Below are 27,331 nucleotides of genomic sequence, written 5' to 3' on the forward strand. Positions count from 1 at the left end.
TGGAAACAAGATCTGATGGATCCCCTTGTCACTGCGGGCATCCAAAGTTCTGTCCCTTCTCCCTGCCTGATCTCAGTGGCCAGTGGTTTAGTGGTCCTTCTCTCTTCAGGCAAAGATGCACTTGGGGAAGGAAGAGAGGAAGAAAAGGGAGGGCTGAATATTTCCATTGAGCCTTGAGTGTTGTCAGGCAGCAGGGGCTGCAGGATCTAGGGTCTCTGAGCCCTTCTCTCTGTTACCAACCATCTTAATGATAGCTATGACATAACTTTATGATGTAAACAAGCAAAAAACCTCTGTGTCAGCTCCTAACAACTGACAGGATCACAGACTGTAAGCGCGAAACCGCAGGCAGGGAGGATGAGGACCCACCAAAGACAATGAAGATGTTTACACCCCTCAGCAATGCATTGTTTTCTTCCTGTACTCGTCCCCTCGAGGTGTTTTCATTCATGAAAATCTCCTGCTGAGAGGATAGGAGTACTTAACACCTACTGAAGAAGTTCTCTTAAAGTGTTGATTTCTTCCAGACCAACTAGATGCTTTGTGGTAGTACAAAAATACTTTAGTTGCCTTAAAATTGTGTGACTCCCCAAGGCGCAGGAGAGAAGATCGAGTTACTGGAACCTCCTCCCTCTCATTTTCACCTGTTGGAGCCTTGCTTATCCTGTCTGGAAAGGCTCAAGACAAGATCCAACGATATAAATGAAGTCTGTGTTAACAAAATCATTTACCTCTGAGCACTCAGGATGAAGAGATCTTCGGCCTTGACAGTTTAGCAAGTAGTGAATCCTTTTGAGGAAAATTACAGTTTATTGATGTTGTTAAAGACAAAGTACTTTATTTCCATATGTCTTCACATTTGCACCTGAGCAGGTGCTAACTGATTTAATGATATCCTAAGAGCCCTACTTCGTTAATATCACAAGTAAAAGAAAAAAAAAATCGAAGGAATTTATCTAATCTCCCTGAAACCTGTCTAATCTAGGACAATCTGTCTTTGGTCTCCCAAGTCTAGACAGAACTTTAGATAGTGATATTATGTCCTATTAGTGCTTAAAATCTTTGCAGTACTGATCCTTAAACCCATGATGAATGGACTTTTCCAAGACATCATTCTTCTGCATTGTGTCCATGTCAATGTTCCTCACTCTGTATCCACTCTTGTCACCAACAGCATGAGATCATTTGGTTCCCACTCACCTTCTGAGTTTTTCTGCTGTTGGTCACTCTCCTTTCTTTGGGGAGCAAAGGCAGATATAATCTTTCTTTTGAAATGTCACAGAGCAGAAATATTCTAATCAAACTTTAGGTCTACCCCAGCCCCAACAGCTCATGCAGCTAACACAATTAAGGCAGATATCTACCTTTTAGTTTGCTTCTGCATCTGCCCACTTGGCATTTTTTGAATTACCATTTCATAGGCCTTCCCAAGCCCTTTAGAGATGATCCAAACACATCTGGGAAGACTCTGCTGTGCTCATGTTGTATACAACAAGTTGTTATTCCTACATTCCCTGAACTTGCCTGATTTCAGTCCAAAGAGATGCAACTACTTGCTTCCAGCTCACTGATTTTTCTGAAAGTCAAGTTTGCTTTCATTGTGTTAACACTTCACTTGATGACAACATTAATTTCTAAATTCAAGCTAATCAAGGCCTGAGATCTCTTTCTTTCTCTCCACTTTAGCAAGGTAACTGCTGGCAAAGTGAAGACATACTGGTAAGAGTGAAAATAGCAATGGGTAAGGAGATGGGAGGGAAACATGACAATCGGGTATGGTTTGATTTTCATTTTAACAAGGGCAGATATAGGCAAAAAACCCCACAGAATTCATATGCATCAGCAGTAATAGTTTTTACAAGATATTTGAATGACTCTTAAACCCTTTTTTCCAAGAGGAACATGTAGGCTTCATAGCTACCTATGTATGTGGTAGATGAGATTTTGTTACTTGTCATACTAGAGTACTAATGTAATGAATCTGGAAACATTAAGTTAGGCAGTGAAAGATCTCCTCCAGCAGCTCCATTCTGCCAGGAAAGTCCACTTGTGTAGCTTGAAAGAAAGGCCTACATTACACACCTACTTCTATCAATGTTTGCTGCTTTGGTGTGTCTTCTATTTTAACAGATTGACTGTGGCTTGTACAGTTTCCTGTTAGAAGTGATAGGGTTCCTCTGACTAGATTTTTTTTTTTTTTTTGGTTGATGAAGAGGAGATGAGATCAGCTATCAACTCTGACTAAGTCTCATTGCTGTCAAGGGATAAAAATAGAGTAATGTGTACATGCCTGAAGAAGTAAAAATAAGCCCATGAGTGTGACAAAGGTGGTCTACTTCCATTGGCTGCTCTTGTCCAAGGTTATCCCACGTTATAAGTTAATGCAGATGGTTGTTGAAAAGATTGGGGCCATCCAACAACACCTAGCAATATCTAGCAACATCTAGCATCTGTTCACCTAGCAATGTCAGATAAGAGGGCAGTTGCCTCTAAAAGCCACTTACATATTAATCCACTCAACAGTTTTCTGCTTGTACATCTGGGACTGAGGCAGGATCAGACTCTAGCCATGACCTCACATAATCCTCCTTCTGTAGTGACACCCTTGCATAATACACAAGAATATTTGCTGTGTCAGGGTCATGTCACAGCAGTACAAAGAGTCACAAGTTGCATGACTGTGTCAAGAATTTTTTAAATAAGGCATGGAACTTTACACTTATCTGTCATATGGCCTTGTAAGAGATAGATTTGGGAAGCCCTAAGCAAGGCTGTTCCCAGATGTAAGGTCACTATCACACAACAATAGTGTCCCTGTGAGGTGCTCCAAAAGACAATCATCACATTTGACCATTAGATTCTCAAAATGGATATTGTAACAACATAGTGTTGAGTTTGAAAGGAAATTATTTTCATATCAGAGCCAAGAAAAATTTTCCAGTAACAGCATGAAGATCCAGCTTGGATGCCTACAAAGTTCTGCAAGTTAATAATGGCCAGGCAGAGGGCCAGTAGAAATAGATGGTATTGTTTCAAAAAATATATATTCATCCCTTTCCCCTTACACTTTGTCTGCTGTTTGCCTTTCTGGACTGCAAGTGCTTCAGAGCAAAGCTTCATTTATTGCCTGAGATCAGTCAAATTACTTAATCAACAGCTGCTAATGACAAATAGAAATAATATAAAACATTAATGGCTTTTTACCCATGTCTGCATCTGGCTCTCAGTGAGGTACTGCACTTGTTACTGCTGCATCTGACCGTATGTTCCCAGGGCAATCCCTCTAAAGTCTTCACAGCAGCAATACACTTGGGAAAGCTGTTGGCAAATCCCTGACTTGCGGCTAGAGGCAAGATACAGAGAAACCAAGATAGTCAAGAGGTGAACGAAACTAAAGGGTGTGGTGTGAAAATGGTAAAGAATAGGGAAGAGATAAGAAACCAAGGTAGCTAAAGATGAGCCCTGGGGCAAGGAACAGGCAGGAACAGAGCAAAACTTGTCAAGCTTGATAACAGTGAGATTCTACAAAACACAACAAGAAGTGGACATAGTGATAAGATTGGTTTTACAAGCCAACACAATACTAGTTTTGGCCAAATGACTGTCTGCTGTTCAGTCATCTTGATGGATAGAGCAGCGTCTAAAACACTCTGGCAAGAACTCGGGGCTGATATTAAATTCTTCTCAAAAAACAGTAACAAGATATGCACCTCTTACATGTTCCTACATAATGATGATGTAGCAGGATGCTGATGTATTAAAAAGACACTGAAAACAAGAAATGTTTTGGAAGTCTTTACACCTCACTGTAATAATAAACAATAATTGCTCATTGTCATTTTCTCATACTTTTCCTTCTGAATCTTTAGAGGAATCTTACACCAGAGCATTCGGGTATTATTAGCTTTCAACAAGCTGCTGTAGTCACTTCCCCAGAAATGGCAAATTTACAGAAAACCACTTCTTTTTTTTTATTTTTATAATAAAGATTCAAACAGGAATGACTGTACAAAATTCTAGTGCCCATGTCACTCACAAGACCGGACTGCCACAATGAATCCCAAAATCTGCAAAGCAATTTTTTTACCCTCATTATTCTTCACTTTCTAGTTTTAATCCCATTCAATTTCATTAGTATTCCTTCACTATGTTGTCAGTCTGCATTACAGTGGGGGTTTGGAAGACCTTCAACAAAAGAATTCTTGCGTGTGCTACAACCCTCACCCTTTGTACCTTCATTCAGTGCCCAGTAGAATGAATTTCTAAATGCCTGCATATTGCAGGAAACCAACTCTTAATGAATCTTAGGGTGCAAGTCTAAACAGATGTCAGTACGTTCCAATCTGCTACAGAAACAATATGTTTTAATTAAGTATAAGGTTTAATAAAATTTTCACTCCTTATACAAAAATGCAGGGTGATTAACAGACGGCTGACAAGACAACTCTAATAATTTCTGATTAAAAGCTTTTGTTTACTATTTTCAGTCACTCTCTACAGGGAATTAATTACTGGAAATGAAAAAAATGAAGGTTCATGCCAGTTAATATCCTTGAGAAAGTGGAAAGTAATCAACTGTATAAATTACAGTGGCATATGCAGGCCAGCCTGTGGTCAAAATTTGTACAACATACCCCAGTCAGTTTTTGATTTGGTTAGACTGAAATGCATGTGCAGGGTAAATCTGTTGCAAGTAGCTGCTCCATAGTTTTAGGTAATCAGTGAGCACCTGTATTCAGAAAAAGATGCCATTGCAATTATTCTTCACTTTGTGATTTTTAAAATGACATTTACATATTTAAAATGGCCACTACTGTAGTTGCAAAGCATATATTTACATAACACTTTCATACCCATATTACTCTTTAAATAAGCAAATCACCTTCTAAGGCAAATCTACATGGAAATATACTTGAAAATCAGACATCAGGCTGTGGTAAGTACTGATCTACCTACCCAGACCAGAGTTTCAGTTGAAAACTGAAACTGCTCCAGCTAAATTGGGGTAACAGGTACTCCAACAAAGGTTCCCAAACAGGCTTCATATAAAACTAGTGACAAAAGAAAAAAACGAACCACTTTTTATTATCCATAATTCTCAAAGAGGTGCTAGTTCAAAAATTTACCCGGGAAAACGTACTTGCAGAAAGTTTGAGTGGACAATCTCTTAGCTGACGCCTCTGATTCTGGAGTTTTTTGCTCCTCTGAGTTGATTGCATTAACTTGAGTCAATTAACAGCATTGTAAATGTTAATCTAGATATGTCAAGATACTTTAATTTCAACACAAATGTTTGTATTTTTTTCCAGGTCTAAGCCAATTGACAATCAATTATATTCAATTTTAGCAGCTGGAGTGCAGAAGTACAGTACCAGAGAACAAACAAGCCCTCTGTGCATGGTAATTTTTCTCTGCAGAAAACCAGCACCAAGTCATTTGATGCCTTATCACTATGCTACTTCCATTCCAGTTTGTCACCAGTGCCACGCAAGGCTTGTACTGGCCACCTGCAAGACCTGTGAAAACTTCATGTGCACCTCTGATAATCTTGTTTGTCCAGGGATTCTTTAGGACTTTTTAATATTGCCTAGATGAACATCATTTGTGGTGCTCAATTGTCAGTGAACTTCAAGCGAACTAATCTGTTCATTAGAGAAACCTACTATCGAAGTTCGAAATATTTATATATATATATATAAATACATAATATAATATAATATAATATAATATAATATAATATCATATCATATCATATCATATCATATCATATCATATCAATGACTATATATATAAATACATATATATATATATATATAGTCATATATGTGAACTTGTGTAATTTGAAATTTCCATTAAAGAAATTAAATATTTTACAAGAAAACAGAAAAATTGTTCAGAAAGAGTAAATAATTTTAGGTCTGTTAATAACTTGGCTAAATATTCAGTATTGTCAACTATATTATTTTATTCTGGAATTAAGAAAGTTATAAGATGGCAGTAAGATGTAAACAAAAGTTGCCATAATATATATATATATATTCATAATCACTGTATGAAGTCTCTAAAGGACTGTGAAAATATCTAGGTGAAAAGAACCACAGGCACCAGTGCAGTTTTTGCCATGATAAAATTAGTTTTAAAATAATAGTAAATAATAAGGATGTAACTTAGTAAAGAATATGAAAGTGTGTATTATTTATCCAGAAACTGTGACTCACCAATGTTCCCCTCATCACCTGTATCAGTAGGAGCTTTTCCCAGGCCATAAAAGAAGTTGGAGATACAGAAAGTCTGTTCAGCAGAGGAAAAGAGAGGTATAAATTATGATCAACATTGTTATGAACCCTTTTTCACACCAACAGGCAGTTACATGGAGAAAAAGAGCTGGTGTTTGTTAGCATGCTCTAACCAATTGAGCTAATCTCAGGGGTGAGTGGCTGCTCTTTGTGCTATTAACAAAAATTCCACCAAGGACTCAGGTTTTGAGATAATTTTTACGCTCTGCTTTTCTTTCAAGTTACCTTGCCCCTGCATTTCAAATAACATTTGTTGTCTTACAGAGAGGTGCAGCTATGACTTCTGAAAGATAGAAGGGCTTCTTTCTCCTTTTTCTACTGCTTTTCAGCATTGCAGGATAGGTTTCCTTTACAACTTCAGGCTTTCTTATTTATTTTCTCTCTATGGCAGACACTCTTTTGCCACAAGTTAAGGGATATCTCTGTAGTCATCACACAGACAAAATCTCTTGAAATTATTGGAATTTTTGGACAAGAGCTGCAGAATTGGGTCCTATACCACCAAGAGTACTTTGGCTAGGAGTTGTCAGGGTTGTCAGTGCATCACCACAACAAGCACTAAACTGGGAACAGTGCATCTTTAAAATGCACTCAGAAATCATGGTTTATATAGAGACTAACCAAGATTGTCTAGATCAGTAGCAGAAGTTTTCCTTTAAGTATATTGGAATCCTATATATTAAACTGTGAATATTGATAAAAATATCCTAGAGTGGACAGTGGAGCTCATGCCTGCTGAGGAGACTCTAACGACAGAGAAATAGGAAAATCGTAGTGCTTGACATAAAACAATAAATGCAAGGGTAAGTAATTGCATTACTTTTTCTTACTGCAACTTATCTTTTCTTCATGAATAGCTGTAAAGCACTGTCATTGCTTAACAGTTCTGAAATATTTAATGTATTTTCTCATTTGCAAATGTGCCTGTGAAGCTGGTTAAAAAATAGGGCATACTGTTGAGATATATAAATATCATCGTGAATTAAGTTTTGACCTGTGTAGGATTCTGAGTTACCTTAGTTCTTTCACTTCATCAGTACTTGAGGTACTGTATTCCTCACAAGCAAGTGCTCAGCACCTGATTTGAAGAAAAGCCACTTAAAATAATTTGCATGTGAAGTTAAAAATAGCAAGATTTGCCATGTTCTTTACAAATTCCTTTTTGCAGAAGTTATCAAATAGAAATTAGGGGGTATGCTCGATGGTATTGACTAGAGAAAATGTTGTTATTACACATATCCTTTCTTCAGCAGTACCATCTCTCTTCCATCACATCCCAGACCCAAGTGGTTGTGCCTATTCCCTCACTTATGCTGGGTTGCTGTCAGAGAGATCAGTTTATTGATCTTAATACCAATGCATCAGCAGAAGGAAAGGATATTGGGAGGAACAATTTAGCTGATGCTGGCTATGAGAAAAGGTCAGTAGCCCCATAGACTCACCATCATGAGAAAATCTGTCACTACTGCTATTGATTAGGTCAAATCTACCTTAAAATTTTTGGTTTTGCCAGTAGCAATACCAGCACTGTCAATAAATTTTATATTGGTTCAAGAAGCAGATCAATGTTGTGACTGAAATCTGTCTTGGTAATTCAAGATCACTAGGCTGAAGAAATTCAAAGTAATTTTAAAATAGCTGTATCTTCTAGATGATTTACGAAAAATGCTTGTTTCTAAAAATAGTGATTTACTATCCTACACTGTGTGTTTACTCTGGTGTTCAGCTAGCCTTACAGATATAAAACTCTTCCTTACCACAACTTAATCTGCCTTCCTGTGGGTTAAGTTTCTTATCCATTTATATGTGCCCAGACAATAGACAAATTTCCCTCTGCAAAGCAGTGATCTCTTACATTTTTCTATGCTGGTAAATCTTTATATTTTAAGGATTTTGATATTACTTAGACATTACAAACAAACAATCAAACAAACAAACTACCCTCCTCTTGCCCTCCCCTCTCTCCACCCCAAAATCTTTGCATGGAGTCTGAACACAGGAGTATTTCCCCACAGGTAATGGACATCTTTCCTTAGGATGATCTTGAAGGAGACTTTTCCTTTTCATAACTCTATTAGTCTTGGATACTTCTGGAAAAGAAATAAATTATGGGGAATCATCCCTCCAACCTTTGATAACATATGCTTGTTAACATATTTATATATTTTAATTCCAATAGACTGATATTTGGTGCTTATATTTTCCTGTCCTAAAAGAAAGGAAGCAGAAAAGAGGAGAGAGAAACTTCATCCCTGAAACCAGGCCATTCATAATTACCAAAGTAAGTTTCTCAAGCAAAACTTTTTTTATTTCTGCAAAGAGCATTTTTTTTTCATTAGCAGTAACATACAGACAAAAAAAAAGCATCCACCTAGCTATTACACAGACAATTATTCACAAAATAATAAAACATTTGCTTCAGGATTCTGTACCTAATAGAGCAAAATTCCAACATATTTCAGTTTTCAGTATAATTCTCTGCAATCTTTCTGTACTCCTCATTGGAGACTTAAAGTGACTGCTGAGTCAATAATAGTAAACAAAGAATCATATTGATCCACAAGTCACTTTTCTGACTATGACTTAAATCTAATTGTGACGTTTAACACAGATTTACCCAAGAAACAGTGCAAGTCAAAGTATGCATCTCACTAATTCTCTGAGTGGACTAGTATAATCAGCTTTTTACATAATGGTTTGTGTAGTCAATTAGCAGAGTATTAGCTATAATAGATAACGTTCTTACTAAGACCTTATTAATTAGAGCTTAAACACAGCTAATCTGAGACCTATATTGAATTTATATTATTATGTAAGCAGAATGTTTCCGCAGGCAAGCAATTTCCTTCATAGCATTTTAAGGAAAAGGAAATCCTAGCATTTGAGATATATACATGCCAATTTATCAGAGTATTGCAAACCACTTAATGTTTCTTGAAACTTGAGTGGGCCAGGCTGTATTACAAATAATAATTATGAGCAGTAAAGGACAGGAAGACTGAATACCTTTTAAATCGATTGGGAAAAAAGGGGTGGAATTGCAAGCTAAGAAAATATCTACAAGAATTTAATGGATGTATGTTTCTGCTCCTCATTTTGCTTTGAATTACACCACAGCTCTGGAGTTGTCTAGTCACTTCAGCAAAAAAAGAGCTAGTATGTCAATGTGCACCCATTTTTTAATGATAACATGAATTCATCAGTTATGAGGCAAACTTTCTCTGAAAATAGTTAGGAATCCTGTCTCGTACAGATTAAAAGTAATTTTTAGTTGCATGGATTTGTGGACTCATTACTTTGTTCAGCAGTTCTACAATATAACCAAAGCTTAATACATTTCTGGTAACTTAGCTACCTGATGAAATGCTGTAGGCAAAAACACATTAAATTTTAAAATCACAGATAACCATAAAACTCAGTAATTGCAAATTTACAAGCAGAGAAAATTTTGGGACAGTGTCAAAAACTCTATTGCAATGAAACTAAAACACTGCCATCTTGACTGCTGCTATGAATTGTGGTATCATTGCTGTTAGTAGAAAAAAATCCACTAATATGAGGCTGATAGGGCCACTACATTCTGTTGTCTAGTTACACCACTGAGAATTATTGCCCATCTGCATGCCAGAAGACAAGCGACTCTCATGGTTGCTGAAATGAAGTGGAAGAATGAGGGCTAATATGGCTGTAAATGCTCATGCCAAGAGTCATGTAGGTGACTGGGGCACACCAGGCAGGCTAGCACTATGACATCAGATGCAGATTTGACAACCTTTTGAATACATACTCCCTTCTCCCATTTTTATTGAGAAGTTATTTTTGCATTTGTAGTAATTTAAAACTTTTCATTTTTAGTGAGCTATCCCTTCAAGCATTATGGGATAATTAAGTATCAGCCATACTCACTCATATCTAAAAATATCAGCCAGCAGTGCTTTAAAATCTCCCCAATTTATGGATTATTATTTTTGGAACATGTACTTTAATTTCACCAACAGAGGTCAGTAAACCACTGAGAGAGAACCATAAGTGTTTGGTGGGAACACACCCTAGTTAATCTTCCTAACATCTTTCAATAGTTATTTGCAAAGGGCTCTTATTCAGCTGTTTCAGTAAATATAAGCTCAGTTAACAAAAAGAGAGAGAAAAAAAAAGAAGAGAGTGTATGCTTATGCACTCAGCGAAATGAGCTTTACTCAGGATACAAATTACACAAAACACTACATTGTTAAAGATATTTCAGTATTAGAATTTATTTAAAATATCTTTTATTAAGCCAGTGCCAGACATACATGCATAGGTATGAGTATTGTTAAACCAATTTTTCAAGCTTAAAACAGGCCCTTATTTAAACTAATTGTTTTAAAGTGTTTTGAATGACCTGCTGAATTTTATTTTTCAAGCTTTGCGCTGTTGAAAACCAACCTAGTGGGGAGAGAGTATGAAGATGAGGATCCCAGAGAAGCAACATTTAATGGTATTAGTACCAGATACAAGCACAAGAGAAACCAAGAGCTGTCACCGATTTGCTCATTTTGGCAGAAACATTCAGCTAATGGAACTGTATTAACACATAATTTTCCAACTTTCAACTGTAATGAAAAGCTATTTTTACAAATCATTACTTTCAGTATATGGTGTTTCAGCCACATGGCTTCTATTAGTGTACAGGGGAGTTTCACAACCAAAGCTGCCTGTGCAGCACTGAAAGTGCACCTTTTATGTTGAGCTAATCCCAGAGGGGAGTCAGCACTCGTGCCCGTGTCCTTTTGACCTTTATCCTTTTAATGCATTTTGCCTCAGTAGCAAAAGGTGAAAACCTAGTTTTTATGTTTCAAAACAGAGCGTTTCAACTCTGATTCTCAGTGAAGCTAAGGAAAGTAACATCAGCTCTTGTGGAAACGTTGAAAGTCCCCGGCTCAGCAATCAACAATAGCTTTACAAATGTGTTTTCAGAATCGCTTTTCTGGTAGCCCTTTGAAGCTCACCCATACAGCCCTGCTGCCATCCCTCTGAGCAGCTGTGAACATGTGAAGTCACTGGAGTGGAAGATGTTAATTACTGTCAGCTACTGGAATTTCTCCAGGGACCTCTTGTGGTTAGAAACATGTTTCCCTGAAGAAGCGCACTAGGTGCTGGGATCATCTCTCCTGTAGCATACCTGAATCCTCCCTTCTTAAGCAAAAGGAATTTCTCATTCCAAAGCAAAACTCTAAATACTCACTTTTAGGTGTTCTTCTCATATGACACTGCGATTTTTCTGAGCACTCTTAACTGTAGAATATTTTATTTCTGTGACTAGAGTTCCAACAATAGAGAACTGAGCTTTTCAGGGACTAGGTTTAGCATGTATACAGATTTGCATTAAAAACTGGGGAAACAAGTCTAAAATAAAAAAAGGAACAAAATAAAAAAATATGGAAAACAAATTGATGGCCAGAAGTGTGGTTAGGGCTTTCCCCCCACAACTAGAGTAATTTGAGCTTCCTTTTTACAGACAAGAAAAGGCTGCACACTTCCCTCCATGTCATCAGAAAAGGGCACAGACTAAAAACGGTCTTTTTTTCTTCAGATTTACCTCCTGCTATTTATTAGCATTTTGAGTCTAACCTAGCTAGCATCAGGAGCTTGATGTGATGCCAGCGAGATATTACCCACAAGGAACCAAAATAATAGCAGATGAGCTGGCAGAAAGATCCTCAGAAAGAGAAATAACATTAAGATTCTAAGCCTAGCCCTTTACTGTGACAACTACAAAGCACCTTTAATGACTGAACACATCCTTAAATATACCTCGTAGATCTCTCTGCAGTAGTTAAACCTTGTAATCACTACCACCCCCGCAACAAGACCAAGTCAGGTAAAGTCTTTGGCTAGAGAAACGAGAACGTGTGAAGATAAATGCTGAGGACATTTCTCTTGTCCTTTGTCGTAGGTGAGAATGACACATGCTCCCCCGTATCATACTCTATCAAGTGACAGACACACCAGTCTTTGATAATCTAAGGGAGCAGAAGGAAAACAGTCACCCTGATCCCCAAGAATGCTTTCCCCTTACCGTAAGGGCATGGAAGTCCTCATCCGGCCCAGAAGGAAGGTGTAAGTGGGAAGAAGGAAACTGAATGTAATGGAAAGTAAACATATCAACTGTGAAAACAGTAACCACAAGCAGCTACAGAACTCCTTCCTTGTTATACTTAAAGACAAGCACGTCGATATTCAGTGTTTACAGAGGTAAAAGTCCCACAATTACAGGGCCAATTCCCTTTTATGTAGGCCATTAGTGCTGTTGTATTGTACTCCCTCTTCAGTCCAACATCAAACGCAGTGATTGAGTAGATAGAGCTCAGGTGAGGGATTGCTTAATTCTTTAAAAATGGTCACTGCCTAATAGCACAGACCTTCTCCTAACTTTGGATCAGCTGCTGCAAGCCTTTAACAAGACTTGAGATGGTAACAGAATGTGCTTCCCAGGTCACCACAAGTAACAATGAAGATAAAAGTACACAAACACAGAAATGTTATATACAAAAAGTTTAATTGAAATACCTGTATAAAAAATATGATCTCCATACATTTCACACCGTTAAACAGAAGGAAAAAAAAAAAAATCCAAATCCAAGCTGCATAAATGCAACCAGATCACAGAAACACAGCTATTAAAATAAATTAAGGTTTATGACTCTGCCACTCTACCTTCCAGAGCCAATGCACGGAGACTGTACAATGTCAATAATTTAAAACCCTTCCAAACAGCATTACTTTACACTTCTGGTACAATAATACCAGACAAAAGGCATACTGACTAACTTTAAAAAGTCATTCTATTTCCCTTAAATTAGACTTTGTACAACAATTTCCCATCTTCCAACAAAAAACTGGTAAGGTCAGAATTTTTTTTTATTTTTATTTTTTTGTAACCAAAAGTTGACAGGAATGCAGAAAAAAAAAGTGCCATGGGCAAACCACTAGAATTCCCATGGGGAGAAGGAGGGGAAAGCACAGTGTTGAATAACTCTAACCAAATAAATTAACCAAATAAATAGCCACAGTTGAAAACTGTGGGAGGTCTTCTAAAATCCAAACAATAAATAACTGTATAGTACATGGGAAAAACCAAGTTTACATAAACACATTATACAGGTATGGAAAAAAAAAGTAGAAGTCCTTGAATATTGCATTGATTGTGCATTCAACATGCCCATACATACTTTAAGACTCGCAGGGTGACAAAAGGCCGGGGGGAGTTGAGAAAGGGGCTTCTCATGCCCAATGGTAGAGATGATAAAAGGAAACATGAATAAATGTTTCTGATAAAGAAGCCGATATACCTGTTCATATTTCTGTGCAGGCTATAGGAAATATCTTGAGCAGCAGAGGTGGGTTGGATTTGTAAAGGGCAGGGGGGCAGGAGTGAAATGTCTGTGTTCAAGTATTCCATCACCAGTGGATGGGACTACTTCATTCAATCACCGAACAGGTTCTCCAATGCATCATAGGAGCTGCTTCCTCCAGCACTGAGTCTAAAGGGAGCAAATTCCTATAATGAACTGGATCTTCTTTGGACATAGACAGCTCAAAAAAGAAAGTCCCACTGAAGCAGCTTTCAAAAAGGCACTCAAAAGCAAATAAAATCTAGTCCAGGCTCTATGAGAGCAAAAAAGTTTACCATGTATTCAAGAGGTCACTGCTTTCTTAATAAGGTCAGTCTTTGACTAAGTACTGGCCTGCAACTCCCAAAAATCAGCGTTTCCAAAGGAAATCTCTCATTCCAAAGCAGAAACCAGCAAAGGGGGAAAACAAAATCAAGTCCCTCAGACAAAGATTCAACTACAGAATAATGAATGCATTTTTCTAGCCCCTCCTATGTATTGGCAGCAGCACTGTGGTCTTTCTGCTTGAAGCTCCCCCTCCCAGTGCGAGGTCCTTAGTAATTCACAGACTCTCATTACTTGAACTTGTGCTAGATACATCAGTATCAAGGGTCCGTAGCCTTATGTCACAGTCCTCAGACTTCACTACTTCAGATTTGTGCATCCATTGATGGTCAAAAATCTGCTCAAGTGTTGGTCTGTCTGAAGGCCTCAGTGAAAGGCACCATTTGATCAGCTGTTGACATTCTGTAACACAAAAAGAAAGCCATATTAGCCAAAAATGTAAAAAAAAAAAAAATCCTCAGTAACAAAAATCCACCCACACGAGCTCTCATGTACAAGACCATTAAAAAAAAAACAACCCAAAACCAAAAATCCCATTTGACTTCTGCAGAACTTACCAGGTGAAATTCTCCTCCGGAAGTATAATCGCCCTCTCAAGATTTCTTCATCTTGCTCAAACGGGATGTCTCCACAAACCATGTCATATAACAGAACTCCCAGAGACCATACTGTTGCTGACCGTCCATGGTATCTGTGGTATCTGATCCACTCTGGAGGGCTGTATACTCTTGTTCCTGAAAGCAAAAAAAACCCAACACAATTAGAGTAAAGGTTTAAAGTGTTTCCCCATTGTTCAGCTCCTTCTGGCAGAGCCAAATTAAATTCAAAAAATTGATATTTAGGAATTAAAAAAACCCATCACCAAACCCAGAAATCTAAACAGCTTTAAATTTTTCACAAGCCAAAGCCATTAGCAATGTAATTTCAGGTCATCTGGAGGGTTACACCATCAACAGACTTGGCCCATCCGGTTGTTCTATTTTGCTGCAAGGAATAACACAGCCCCATCAGCTGACTGTTTACTGAGGCAAGCTCCCTTTCACTGACCACGTGGCGTCTGCAGCATCACACCAAAAATAGACACAAAAGGACAAAGGGGGCTGGCAGGGAGGAGGAGAGGGCGACAAGAAGGTGAAACTCAGGTCTGCCCGCATTACACGGGGCTAATCTGCTTTATCCAATTCCACAGGGCAGTAAACAAAATAGGGCCGCTTACGATTTCTATGTTTTTAAAGCCTCCCCCCGGGGCTTCTATGCAGCAGCTTTTCCCAACTCGCCCCCCTTCCCCTCCCTTCAGTGTCCGAGGGCTCCTTGGATACCAAACAAAACGGGGAATTCGTGATGCCGAGGTCACGTGTGGCAGGGCTTCGAGTTTCACAACAAACAGATGTGAGTGCGGCAGCTGGGGGCGGGGGGTGGGGGGGGACGGGGAGCAAGACCCCGGTGTTACATCAGTCATTCTCCAAGGACTGGGGGAAATACTCCCTCTGGTCACATGCTGCCTTATGTTCAGCTTTCCCACCTCCAAAGCATCGACCCCAGCCGCTGTAGCAAGTAATTTCGAGGGAGTGCATTTGTCCCCATCGCTTTAAAATCTGCAATGCGGGATTTCCAGGACACTGGCAGAATGGGAGCGGGGGAGGTACCACTCCGAGTTAAAAAAAACCACCGCATATAAAAACTGCATATCCACACATGGAAACATCCGACACTGGCAAAACCTCCATGTAAACAGATCGCCCTCTAGGAAAAAAACCCCGCTTTTTCCAAGACAGGGAAACATAAACTGCTGCGTCACTGCCTGGAATCACTTCTTTCCTACGCAACTGAACACCCCTAAGCGGCTTCGGGTCCACAGGTTTCCACTGCCGATAGACCTGATATGAACCCCCACATCAGGGGCTCTGCTGGCTGTGACTAGTCATTGGAAAGGGGCTAAGCGGCAGCTCTAGGGAGGGCATCACCCCAGGAGGGGCACGGGAAGGGCAGGGGGCACGTACCATCGAAATCGGTATAGACTGTATCCTTGAGGAGGGCCCCCGAGCCAAAATCAATGAGCTTCAGCTCTCCTGTGCGGAGGTCAACCAGCAGGTTCTCGTCCTTGATGTCCCGGTGCACCACGCCGCAGCCATAGCAGTGGCGCACCGCCTCCAGCACCTGCCGGAAGAACCCGCGGGCCGTCTCCTCGTCCAGGGCACCCTTCTCCGTGATGAAATCGAACAGGTCCTTCACCAGCTCGGGCCGCTCCATGATGATGAGGTACCCGTCGGGCCGCTCGTACCAGTCTAGCAGCTTGATGACCCCTCTGAAGCCGGAGCCCACCTTCTTGAGGAGGACGATCTCCAGGGGCACCATGATGCCACCCTGGGCAGAAAAAGGGGCGCGGGTCAGCGGGGGGGTGGCGCGGCCGGGGCACCCCCTCACTGAGGGGAGGGAGGCGGGGAGGGCGCGCAGGGCGGGGAGGAGGGCGCGGCCGGCGGGCCCCCTCTGCCGCAGTCCGAGGGGCGGGCGCGGCGCTGCGGCGGCGAACCCCCGCCAAATTCCCTCCCGACGCAGAGGCCGCGCCAGCGGGGCGGGCCCCACCGCCCACACAATGGCCTCGCCGCGGCGGAGCCCCGCGGCACCCCCGGAGCCCCCCCCGGTACTTACAATGGTGCCCCACTCGGTCACCCGCTCCTTCACCACATGCTTCACGGCGACCTGCGGAGAGCGGAGAACGGAGGCGCCGTGAGCGGCGGGGCGGGCTCAGCCTGCGCCCCGCCACCGAGGGCCGGGCCGGCCGCGCCCGCCGCTTCCCGCGCCGCGCTCCCGCCCGCCGCCCCCGCCCGCGCCCCGCGCCCCGCGCCTCACCGGCAGCCCGTCGGCGATCCTGCTCCCTGCGTACACGGTGCCGAAGCCCCCGCTGCCCAGCACGGAGCCCACCTGGTAGACTTTATCAAACGGCTCCTTCTCCACTTTCACTGCGTAAACAAGAGGGGAAAAACCCGCGTTAGTGTCCGCAGCCGCGCTGCGGTGAGCGAATAGTACTAATAATAGTAATAATGATAATAAAAAATAGTAATGTAAAAAATAGCCCACAAACGCTCTGTCTAACAGACCCATATTGTGTCCGCTGCCTTGATTCCGACCAAGGTTTTATTTTTTAAAAAAATCAATCTTTCTCAACAAAAAAAAAAAAATTAAAAGAAAAAATAAACGCAGCTCCGGGAGTTGCGAGACGCCGAACCCAACGCTCCGGTAACGCAGGGCCGGTCCGCGCCCTCCGGCGCGGCGCTGGCAGGGACACCCCAGCCCCGTACCTGGCTGGAGGATCTTCACCGGCAAGTGGTCCATGCTGGGGCTGCAGATGTGCGCCAGCGAGCCGAACTTGGAAAGCAACATCTTCCGAGGCGGGGGGGAAAACGTCGAGTTAGTTCCCCACGGCAGCTCCGCCGGCGTCCTCTCGGCTCGGCGCGGCTCTCCTCTCTCCGGAGCCGGCGGAGGGCGGCGGGCCGCCGAAAGCTTCTGCGCGGCTCCTTCTTCGGCCGGGAGCTGGAACCCACGAAGTCCTTGGGGGCCCGTCCCCGCCGGCAGCAGTCCAGGTGTCGGTCGCACAAAGTCCTCCGGAGAAACGCAATCAGCGAACGCGCCGCTCCCGCGTTTCTTCTTCCAGCCGGCGAAAGCCGCTCGGGGCGCAGGCAGGCACAGGCAGAACTATAGCCCTCCGCGGAGGCAGACAAGTCCGGGGGCTCCGACTCCGCGCGTGGAGCCCGCCCCTGCGGGGGCCGCGGTGGCAGGAGCGGGCTGGGCGCCGCAGTGGAGCCGCGGCGGGCGGAGAACAGACCGCACCGCCGCCGAGCTGCCCGCGCGCTTCTGAGCCGGCGGCGCCGCCGAGCTGCCTCTTAACTCCCAATATTTTGGTGCGGGCAGAGTGCGGCGAGGGCGCCGAGAATATCCCTCCGCGGGGGAGGGGGGAAACACCTCTCCCCGCCGTCCCCGCCGCCCCCTCCCCTCTGCGCCGGAGCCCCCGCGGGGCGGCGGCCGTGACTGTAGCGCCCTGTCCCGCCCCACTGCACAGGCGGGCGCGGGGAGGGCGGGGGGCTGGGAACTACTTGTTTTGTAGTAACTGGCGCGCAGAGTTACACATCGTCTGAGAGGAACGCATCACACATTAGCGGGAAAAAAAAAAAAAAAAGGTGGGGGGAGATTCTCCCGTGTGCGTTAACGCAGCTGCGCGGCCAATCGCCGGGCGCTCTTTCAAAGGGCTCCCGGTGTGGCCCAATGAGGAGAGCCCTCATTTGCATGCGGCGCGCGGCCAGGCGGCGGCAGGGCGGGAATGCCGCGGCGCGCCGAGCCCGCCCCGCCCCGGGCTGCGGGAAGGTCGCTCCGAGCCGCCGCGTCCGGGGCTGCGCGGGGGCGGGGCGCCAACAGCGCCGGGGCACGGTGGGCCGCGGCTCCGCGGAGCCCGCCTGGGGCTTTGACAGCCCCGGCACGGTGGTCGCTCATTTTGCCAGCCGGTGCTCCCCGGTGAGCACGCGGCGCTCGCCCTCAGCGGCGATTTCTCCTCCTCCTTAGTTCTGCCCCCTCGCCTCGGCGCAGTTCGGCCCCGTGCCAGCGCGGGGGAACGCCGGCGCCTGCCCTCCGCGCCTGCCTCTGTCAGTCACCTCCCCTGTGCGGAAGCCCCGCGGGGCCGGTGCGGCGCGACGGCGGGCGCCGGAGTCCTGGCGGCGCAGCTCGGAGGAGCCGAGCGCTTCCCGCCCCGCCGAGGCGCCGCGCCTGGAGAGGGCACGGAGCTGCTCCCCTGCCCGGCGCTGCTGCCGCCGCCCGCCCCGCAGGGGGCGCTGCATCAACAGGAATGGGGGCGCGGGGGTCCCCGTGCCCTGAGGCCGCGGCGGTCACCGCGGGCCGCGCTCCGCCGCTGTCAGGCCCGCGGCTCCGGCCTTCTCTGAAGGGACACCGAGACAGGGGCGCCCAGGCAGGGGGAGAAGCCCGAGGGCATCCAGGGGATCTTGCCGAGTGTCTGTGCAGCAAAGCTGTGGGCGACTGCTTTAGAGATTAAAGAGTGCGGTGCTGAGTGGGCAGCAACATCTTAACAGCGGCTCCAGCAGCTCCTTAGAGCCCGGCCCAGAGGCGCTGCCGGGGCGGCGCTCAGGCGGGGAGCGCTCCGCCGTGTGCAGAGTGCTCCTCCGCGCCCCTCCGCGCCCCTCCGCGCCCGGCACCGCCGCCCTGTCCCCGCCGCGGCCCAGGTGCGAGCCGGGAACAGCAGCGCAGCCCAAGGGAGCGGCGCTCGGCGGGGATCCCTGGCGGGAGGGCGGCTTTGGCAGCCCCTCCCACCCCGGGCTCTCGGGGAGAGCCCAGCAGTTGGCATTGTCTGATAATAGTACTGCCGTAATCGCGGGCAGTCGTGCCCATAAACAAAGCGAGGACTTCTAGGCAGAGGTAATATCTTTTATTAGATTAGACCAGCTGATGTAAAGGTCAAGTTTGCAGGCGCAGTTTCAACCCTTCATGTCCCAGAATGTATTTTTTGAAGATAGATTTGTTGGGCTATAAAAGTTACTACTTCTCATACAGACCAATTTCCAGAGGCTCCAAAAGAAACCACTGAGTTTATTGAGTAGCTGAGGAATTCAGGAGATTTCATGTTTATAGATTTTTTCCCCCCTTAAAGCTAATGATATGGATTTATGAGATAAAACAATAAAAAAGCTGGGGTTTTTTTTGTTGTTTTTTTTTTTTTGTTTTTGTTTTTTTTTGTAAATTTGTGTTAGACCCTGCCTTTTGGCTGTCTCAAATCACATTAATAAAAGTTAATATGTGTAAGTGCTAATTATTTAGGGAATTAACACTGCAAGTTGTTACTAATTCCTGCTTTTCTTACATGACCAGACATGAAAAATCATGCATGGATCACTTGTCTGCAAATATAAAAACATCAGGCCTTGTAATTTCAACTATATTTGAAATTGCTTAAATTCATCTCTGTGTGTGGCCAATCTATAGTAAATCAGCAATACATTTGCCTTGAACCTGTTCAGGAAATAATATAATTCCCTCCAAATCCTGTTGCATTTAAGCTACATCTTCAGCTGTGTCTGCTGGTAAAAAATAAAAACCATGACATATCTTTCCACATCCATATTTGTAGCAAAATGGCAATCTAAAAATTCTGGGATCAATCTTAGCATTTATGTAACTCCCAATCTGATTTGTATTTTCACGCCAGTGTGAGAGGGAGGTTATTTTACATTTAACATTCAAGAAAACAAGGTAGTTACTGTAAAAAAAAATGTGATAAGGGGGTATTTGTTCTTCATTCACTTAATTTTGGCAGACAGACATTTAATTTGTATACAGCTACAAGCACTCTTGGTTTGACAGAATTACAGATGGATCCCAGACATGGAATTTACCCTGTCTCTACACATAAGCCTTTCATGGGTTTCTGGTGCTCCTTTTGATCTGGCTTGGAACATGCAGTTCAGTGGTCCTAAACAATTATAGCTGCAGAAATATTTTATAAACTAGTTTTGGCCTTTTTAACAGTGGCTTTGCAACTATAAATGGAAAATCATTCATGAGTAGGATGCCAGTTTGATTTAGGATTCATTTTTCTGTGTAGGAAAACTCCTCCCTGGGCAGGAGTTTGTCAGGCACAGAAATATGAAGATCCATGGAATTTTCTGCTTGCAGAACAGTACTACCTTCAGGCTACCTTTTAATGTCTGTATGGAACCCAGCTCAAAATTTGCTGTGGCACATCATCAGGCATTGCACCAGTGACATTAATGGGCTCTAATATATACTTACAGCCATTGTAGTGTTGGATGGGACTACCAAAATGCATCTGTTCTTATAATGTGACCATAAGGAATGCTGCTAAGAATGCTCTGTCAGTAAATGTCCATTAAAATTGCAAGAATATTGGTTTTTCTAGGTCACTCAACCTTCTTATATGTCAGAGCTCCTAGATCCCTTAATGACTCTTTGCTTGATTCTCTTTAGTCTTTCATTTGGCAAGAGAACAAACTGAAGCCTGTGCTCTAGATGTGGCTTCATCTGTGCTGAAGAGAGGGCAATAATCATGTCCCTTGACCTGCTGGCTGTGGCACTCCAAGATGTGGTCAGTGCTCGTTACTGCAGACGCACACTGCTGATTTTGTTGGTTTGTGGTCCACTGGGTCTTCTCCTGTGGAACTGTTAGTTCCAGCCTGCACTTCTCCCTAACTGTACCCTGTCCCAGATGTGGGATCTTGGCATTCTCATTTCTGGAAGTACAATACAGATGTATGTGTTATACATTTATTCAGCTAGTTGAGGTCCAAATAACAGCTATACCCTCTAATATATCAATAACCCCCCCTTGATTTTGTGTCACCTTGTATTTCCAAACGTCACAGATGAAAAAATTAAATAATATCAGCTATTTTATTGATCCCAAGAAATATCCCTTGAAATCATCTGCTAATTGGACTTGAAACAGTTATTAGCTACCTTTTGAGGCCCATGACCTGGCCAGTTTTTAATGTACCTTGTAGTATACATATATCTTCCCAATTTGGCTGCAGATGCTGAAAAACTATCAAAAGTTCTGGCTACAGGCAAGGAGAGCAACACCTACTCTAATCTCACCGAGGGAAGCCTGTAATGTAGTTTTAGAAGAAACTCAGAGTGACTAAACACGGTTTGTCCTTGGGAAATTCAAGACACCTCTTCTCAATAACATTTTTTGTTGTCGCGGTAATGATTTCCATGAGTACTTACTCCATAATTTCCCCAGCAACTGAGAGAAGGTTGATCATCTTTTCACCACCCAGATCCTCCTTTTGCAATTTCCTAAGACAGACATAACATTTTTCCAGTTTTTAGAAACCTCCTCTGATCACTGTGACCTTTCCCAAGGGACTGAGAGTAGCCTTCCAATGACTTTTGCTGTCACTCTTAGTACTCTCAGATGTATCCTGTCCAATACCATGGATCTGTATGACATTTCTATCTTGTTTAATTAGACCCTGATTTGATCCTTGCTATTTAACATGGAACTCTGGCATCCCTGAGAGTAGACCATGCCAGTAGAAACAGATAAAATGAATATCCATGTGCTGTGTCACAAAGTCACCCGCTGTATTCAGCAGCTGGCCTAGATTTTACTCAGTCTCCTATTTTGCTGAAAGAGTGTCCTTATCCATGACATCCTTCATCAATTTTAACTGCACATAAGCATTGCCCCTCTAATGCCATCCTTGCATGCCCAGGAAATGCTCCTGTGCTCCTCTTACTCATTGTGTCCCCACTTCCACCTCCCAGATACTTGTTTTTTGTTGTTGAGCACAGTCATATATACTCTGTGCTGCTAAGGAAGGCTTCTGCTATATTTCCCTGTTTGCTTAAAGATTAGGATGTATAAGAAAAATGAATGACGCTGCCAGGTCTTACTGATCAGTTGTTAGGCCACTTTCAGCAACTCCAGTGCTTTTCTTTTGACCAGTGTCTTGTGAAGCCACAACCTCTCTATTTCTTTGCATTTCCAACATATTGTTGGAACTATGAATGATTAGGGAATCATAGAATTGTAGAATATGCTGAGTTGAAAGGATCATCATCTGGCCCTGCACAGAACACTCAAAGACTCACACCATGTGCCCAAGAGTGTTGTTCAAATGCTTCTTGAACTCTTTCATGCTGGTGCTTTGACCACTTCCCTGGGGAACCTGTTAAATGCTAAACCACCCTCTGGGTGAAAAGCCTTTTCCTCATATCCAACCCAAACCTCCCCTAACTCATCTTCACCTTGTTTTCTCGAGCCCTGTAGTGGGTCATAAGAGTGATGAGATTAGTGGCTGCTCCTTTGCTCCCCCTCATGAGGATGTTGTAGACTGCAGTGATGTCTCCCCTCAGTCTCCTCTTCTCCAGGCTGAAAAGAACAAGTCACCTCAGCTGCCCCTCATGTGCCTTCCTTTTCAAACCCTTCATCATCCTCATGGCCCTTCTTTGGACAATCTCTAATAACTTAATGTCTTTTTATGTTGTGGCACCCAAAACTGCCCCCGGGACTTGAGGTGAGGCTGTCCCAGTGCAGAGCAGAGTGGGACAATCCCCTCCCTCACCCAGTCAATGATGCTGTGCCTGATGCAACCCAGGACATGACTGGCCCTCCTGGCTGCCAGGGCACTGCTGGCTCATGATCAACAGAAAGAAATTGACAACTTCTTTAGTAACACACTGTATATTTTCACATATGGCACATTCTTTTCCCTTTAAAAATCAATATCCTGAGTGTATTCAGTCAAAGTTGACTCCTACCATAAGCATTAGTGAGACCAGTATTGAGGTACTGTTAACAGAAGGCAGAAAACTGAAAGGGTTTCCAAAGAGAATACAAAGGTTAGGACTGGTATCTTAAAACATGAAGTTCTGCTAGCTCAATCTACTTTGTTTATTTGACCTCTTTCCATAACAGTCTAGAAATATCTGCACTTTATTTATTTTTTCCCCACCTGGTATTTCTTATCTCTTTAAGCCTCACATGGGAAGAGTTTCCCAGGCTGAGAACTGGGAGAAAACAACAAATCTAGAAGTAAAGGACAGGTGGGTTACAGAGCCTCGCTGTGGATGTAGTTCTCCCGTAACTGAGGACCTGGTATTGAAGCTGGGTTTAAGATAATGGAAGAAGATATGTTCATGTGTATAAAGAACTTACAGATTTGATGCACAACTTGCTTTAGATACCATGACATTGTGTCAAGTGAAGTCAGACTGGAAAGTCTCTGGAGCATTACTATTTATGATTCAAAAAGCATGGCTCTGTACAGAACTGAGTTCTCAGGACCTCATCTTTCATTGTTTTGCAGGTGGCACTTTGTATTCAGTAGAGAGATTGCACAATTTCAGCAGCTGTTTTCCCTATTTCAAAAAGTGTATTGAAAAACTAAAGTGGGATCAAGGAAAGGTAATGAGAATGACTGAGGATATGAAAAAAAATTCTTTTGAAAGATTAGGGTTTTTTTCACTTTAGAGGGAAGATCAAGAAAGGGGATACAGTAAAATAATGGTCTAGGTACCACAGATCAGATGACTGTGTTCTCTCTCATTTAACATGAGCTGAGAAACATCAAGGAGAATTAAAAGGTAACTTTCAAAACTGAAAAAATATCCAAACCCAACCTGTAATTACCTCTATATATAAAACTTGTAATTAGACCATGGAACTCACTGCCAAGTCACAAAGGCCAAGAATGTAGCAAGATTAAAAAGAGTATTGTATTTTTAGTGATAACAAGTATATTCAAAGTTATAATTGGAGGATAAAAATAGTAGAAGGGCTATTAAGTATCAAATTTCAATGTGGAAAACAACTTTATGTCTTGTAGAATGAGTTGATACTGTCATCAGCAAATTAATGAATAAAGAATGTAGGTAAGGAGTAAGGAATATGATCCACCTCTGCCTGCTCTGGAGTCTTTATATAGAGTGAGTGAAAGTGGTAGAGTAATTTGTGTACCAAGGCAATTCTTAATAAAGTCCTGTATTTGCTCCTGTAATTCTCTTTGTACCAGTAGTGTTATATTTGAACTGCTGCAAAGATGAGAAAAATTGATCTGTGTTCAATGATTGTTTAATGGGATAGTCAAAATGAGTGGTTTTCAACCTATAATCTATGTATTGATGGAAATAGTAAGATATCACAAGCTGTTCAATGAATTTTGTGTTTGTCCACATGTACCAAATAAAATCGAGGAGGGAAAAAAAGATATAATAAAATAAAAACATAAGGTTTACTTCTAAGTGTTATTTAGTAAAATTACCAAGTTGCAAATGTAGGTGAATACATAATCCTTCCATTAAAATTAAAGAAACACTGGAACATATTTTCTTAAGATTTTGTGTAAAAATTTAGAGGGACATTTGTTGTATCATTGTTGCATCATTGTTATATGGGATGAAGCAAAAACACCATTGTTTTATGACTGTGTTTGAGTTTTATACAAATATTAGACTACAGATGAAACTGGATTGTGTTCTACCTTCCCTTTGAAGTTTGAAGATACGAAAGCCTTATCTGAGTTGTGACCACTGTAGTTATAAGATTTAGATCATTCCGTTGTATCCGTGAGTTGATCCAAAATGCTGTACTCCCAGTAAAATAATTCAGCAATTTATTAATAATAAATTCATTATAACAGACAATGTCAATATAAATGTATCCTTCTATATTTGAGAATGGATAGAAAAGTTTAATTGGTTTTCAATAATTATAATGATAATAAGTAATAAAATTGCTGAAGTCTTGCTAAAAGAGACAATATGCAGATCTATCAAGTCTCCATTTGATCTTTCTTGTATCTTGACACTAATTTTAAACTCAAACATAATACCAATATTATAAACCAAATATTATGTTTATGTGGCCTATGCTACTGATTTCTACTCAATATATAGATACATTTCTAATGTTAAAAGCAAGACAAGTGATTTAAAGGAGACTGCAAGAACACTTGGTGGGCAAGTTAAACGAAGAACTGTTGTAATTATATTGTAGTTGTAATATGAACATAATAGAATAAGTTCACATTTCAAATGCAATAAGTCAATAGACTTTGGCACAACAGTTTGTCAACCATTTTTATGACTACCTAAATTCCTAATTAATGGTTGATGAGCCGAAATTCAGCAACAGGAGATACTCAGGTCTTTCCTACTATCTTAGCGTCACTGCCTGTTTGTTTCCACTTCCACTTTCACTGATTCTGCTTGTCAATCACTCTGTAATAAGAAAAGAATGATGAAGTTACTGTAATTACATTAATAAGATCTGTCCTTTGAACCGTATACAGGAAGGAACCACCAGATTACTTTGTATGGGTGTGCCGCAGCTCTCTGATTGACAACCTACTGGTGTTCCTGGTCTTTGCTAATCTAAAGATGTAATTATTAACCAGAAAAAACTCCAGTCTTACTGGTGCATCCCATGTGTAGTCCTCTGCAGAACTGCCACCAGTCACTGCTACTGTTGTTAGTACTAGACACAGAATAACATCTTCAGCAAGCTGAGCATCCTTGATACTGTGCTAGTGTGTATAATTGAAAACAGAAGTTCACGTGGAGGAGAAGGTTATGTATTGAGTAAATTTTTCTGTAAGTATAATAACTCTTGCCAGAATAGGGTGCCGTTTTTATTTTTTGAAGTTAGATTAAGTCTATGAGAAGAACAGTTCCATTTAGCATATACAAACAGTACCTGATTTGATACTGTACTATAAAAATAATAATAACAAAAGAAGGGAAGGAATGAGTATCCTTAAATGATCATTGATCAAGGCTCAGATGAATGCACTCCAGTAATTTTACTATAGTCAAAAACGTAGTGACTGTCCTTACTCAGTGTTTTATTCATAGATAACTAAAATATGTACCATAAACCACATGACTGTATGATCAAAGGACACCTTACTGTGTGTGTGTTATCTGCAGTGGTGTACTAACTTTATGATAATTATATTTCATTTTCTGTCATGTTTCCATGGACTTCATGAAGAATATAGTAGTCTATGTTAATCAGAGTCTTATAATGTTTTAAATTGTTTTCTAAATGTGAAAATCTTGCAACAAATATACTACCATGCTATTACACTTTCTGAAAGGATTACTTCACTCATATTGCAAGCTGGTAAGTCTCTTAGGTCGATCTAAAATGTGTCCTCAGAAAAAAACAAGAAAAGGTGACATAATTTGGCAGCCAAAGCTGAGACATTGAAGACAATAAGTCCATCCTGGTTGAAGAAGATCATGTATTACTTGAATTTTTTGACAGTCACTTTTGACCAACTCTCAGTATTGTTGCAGACATTCATCAAGAAGTGTATGTATGAAAAGGCACCTAATAGAGTTTGGCAGTAGGCAACAACAAACATCTGCTTGTGAATGAAACTTTGTTTTGTGATAAAAGTACTAAAATAGCCCAGTGGTTAAGGCCTTATAAAAGAAAGAAAGATCTATTTTCTAGACTCATGGCACTAAGACAAGGCACAGCTATAGCTTTTGAGGATAGGTCTTCTATCAGGCTAATGATACTCTGAGTGTAGCAAGCTCTGAAATGAAGAGTATGTAGTTTTGAGCACATGATTCCATGGACACCATTGTGGAGTCTACTAATAACTTTTATTTATTTTGGGTATGTTCAACAGTAAAGTGACAGTAGGCAGTATTGATTATTCTTGAGCCTTGAGTATTTAAATTTTAAATGAAATCACAATTGAGGCATTCTGATTGTGTCCTTCCTGATTAGGGTAGTCTTGTGTGATGGAGCAATACTGGACTCTAAACCCTGGTACAGGTTAT

At 42.1% G+C, this 27,331-nt stretch overlaps 1 protein-coding gene across 1 annotated transcript; it reads right to left on the minus strand.

The window, feature by feature from the left end:
• Positions 1-12,815: 12,815 nt before the first annotated feature.
• Positions 12,816-17,865, minus strand: PIM3 (Pim-3 proto-oncogene, serine/threonine kinase). Its single transcript, XM_030256220.4, has 6 exons — positions 17,314-17,865; positions 16,865-16,974; positions 16,664-16,714; positions 16,015-16,378; positions 14,572-14,748; positions 12,816-14,416 (listed from the first exon to the last, which is right to left on the minus strand). Exons 1-6 carry the CDS (start codon positions 17,393-17,395, stop codon positions 14,232-14,234), a joined length of 969 nt encoding a protein of 322 aa, XP_030112080.1. The 5' UTR covers positions 17,396-17,865; the 3' UTR covers positions 12,816-14,231.
• Positions 17,866-27,331: the final 9,466 nt, after the last annotated feature.

This window comes from Taeniopygia guttata, chromosome 1A (assembly GCF_048771995.1).
Source record: "Taeniopygia guttata chromosome 1A, bTaeGut7.mat, whole genome shotgun sequence".
Lineage (NCBI taxonomy): Eukaryota > Metazoa > Chordata > Aves > Passeriformes > Estrildidae > Taeniopygia > Taeniopygia guttata.

What these genes read in the sequence shown, in the direction of transcription:
- PIM3 (XM_030256220.4), bottom strand. Translation starts at nt 17,395, where the DNA reads ATGTTGCTTTCCAAGTTCGGCTCGCTGGCGCACATCTGCAGCCCCAGC. An exon ending in GGATCGCCGACGGGCTGCCG is followed by an intron (nt 16,715 to 16,864) that starts GTGAGGCGCGGG and finishes CGCTCTCCGCAG; the next exon opens with GTCGCCGTGAAGCATGTGGT. An exon ending in CCGGAGGAGAATTTCACCTG is followed by an intron (nt 14,417 to 14,571) that starts GTAAGTTCTGCA and finishes TTTGTGTTACAG; the next exon opens with AATGTCAACAGCTGATCAAA.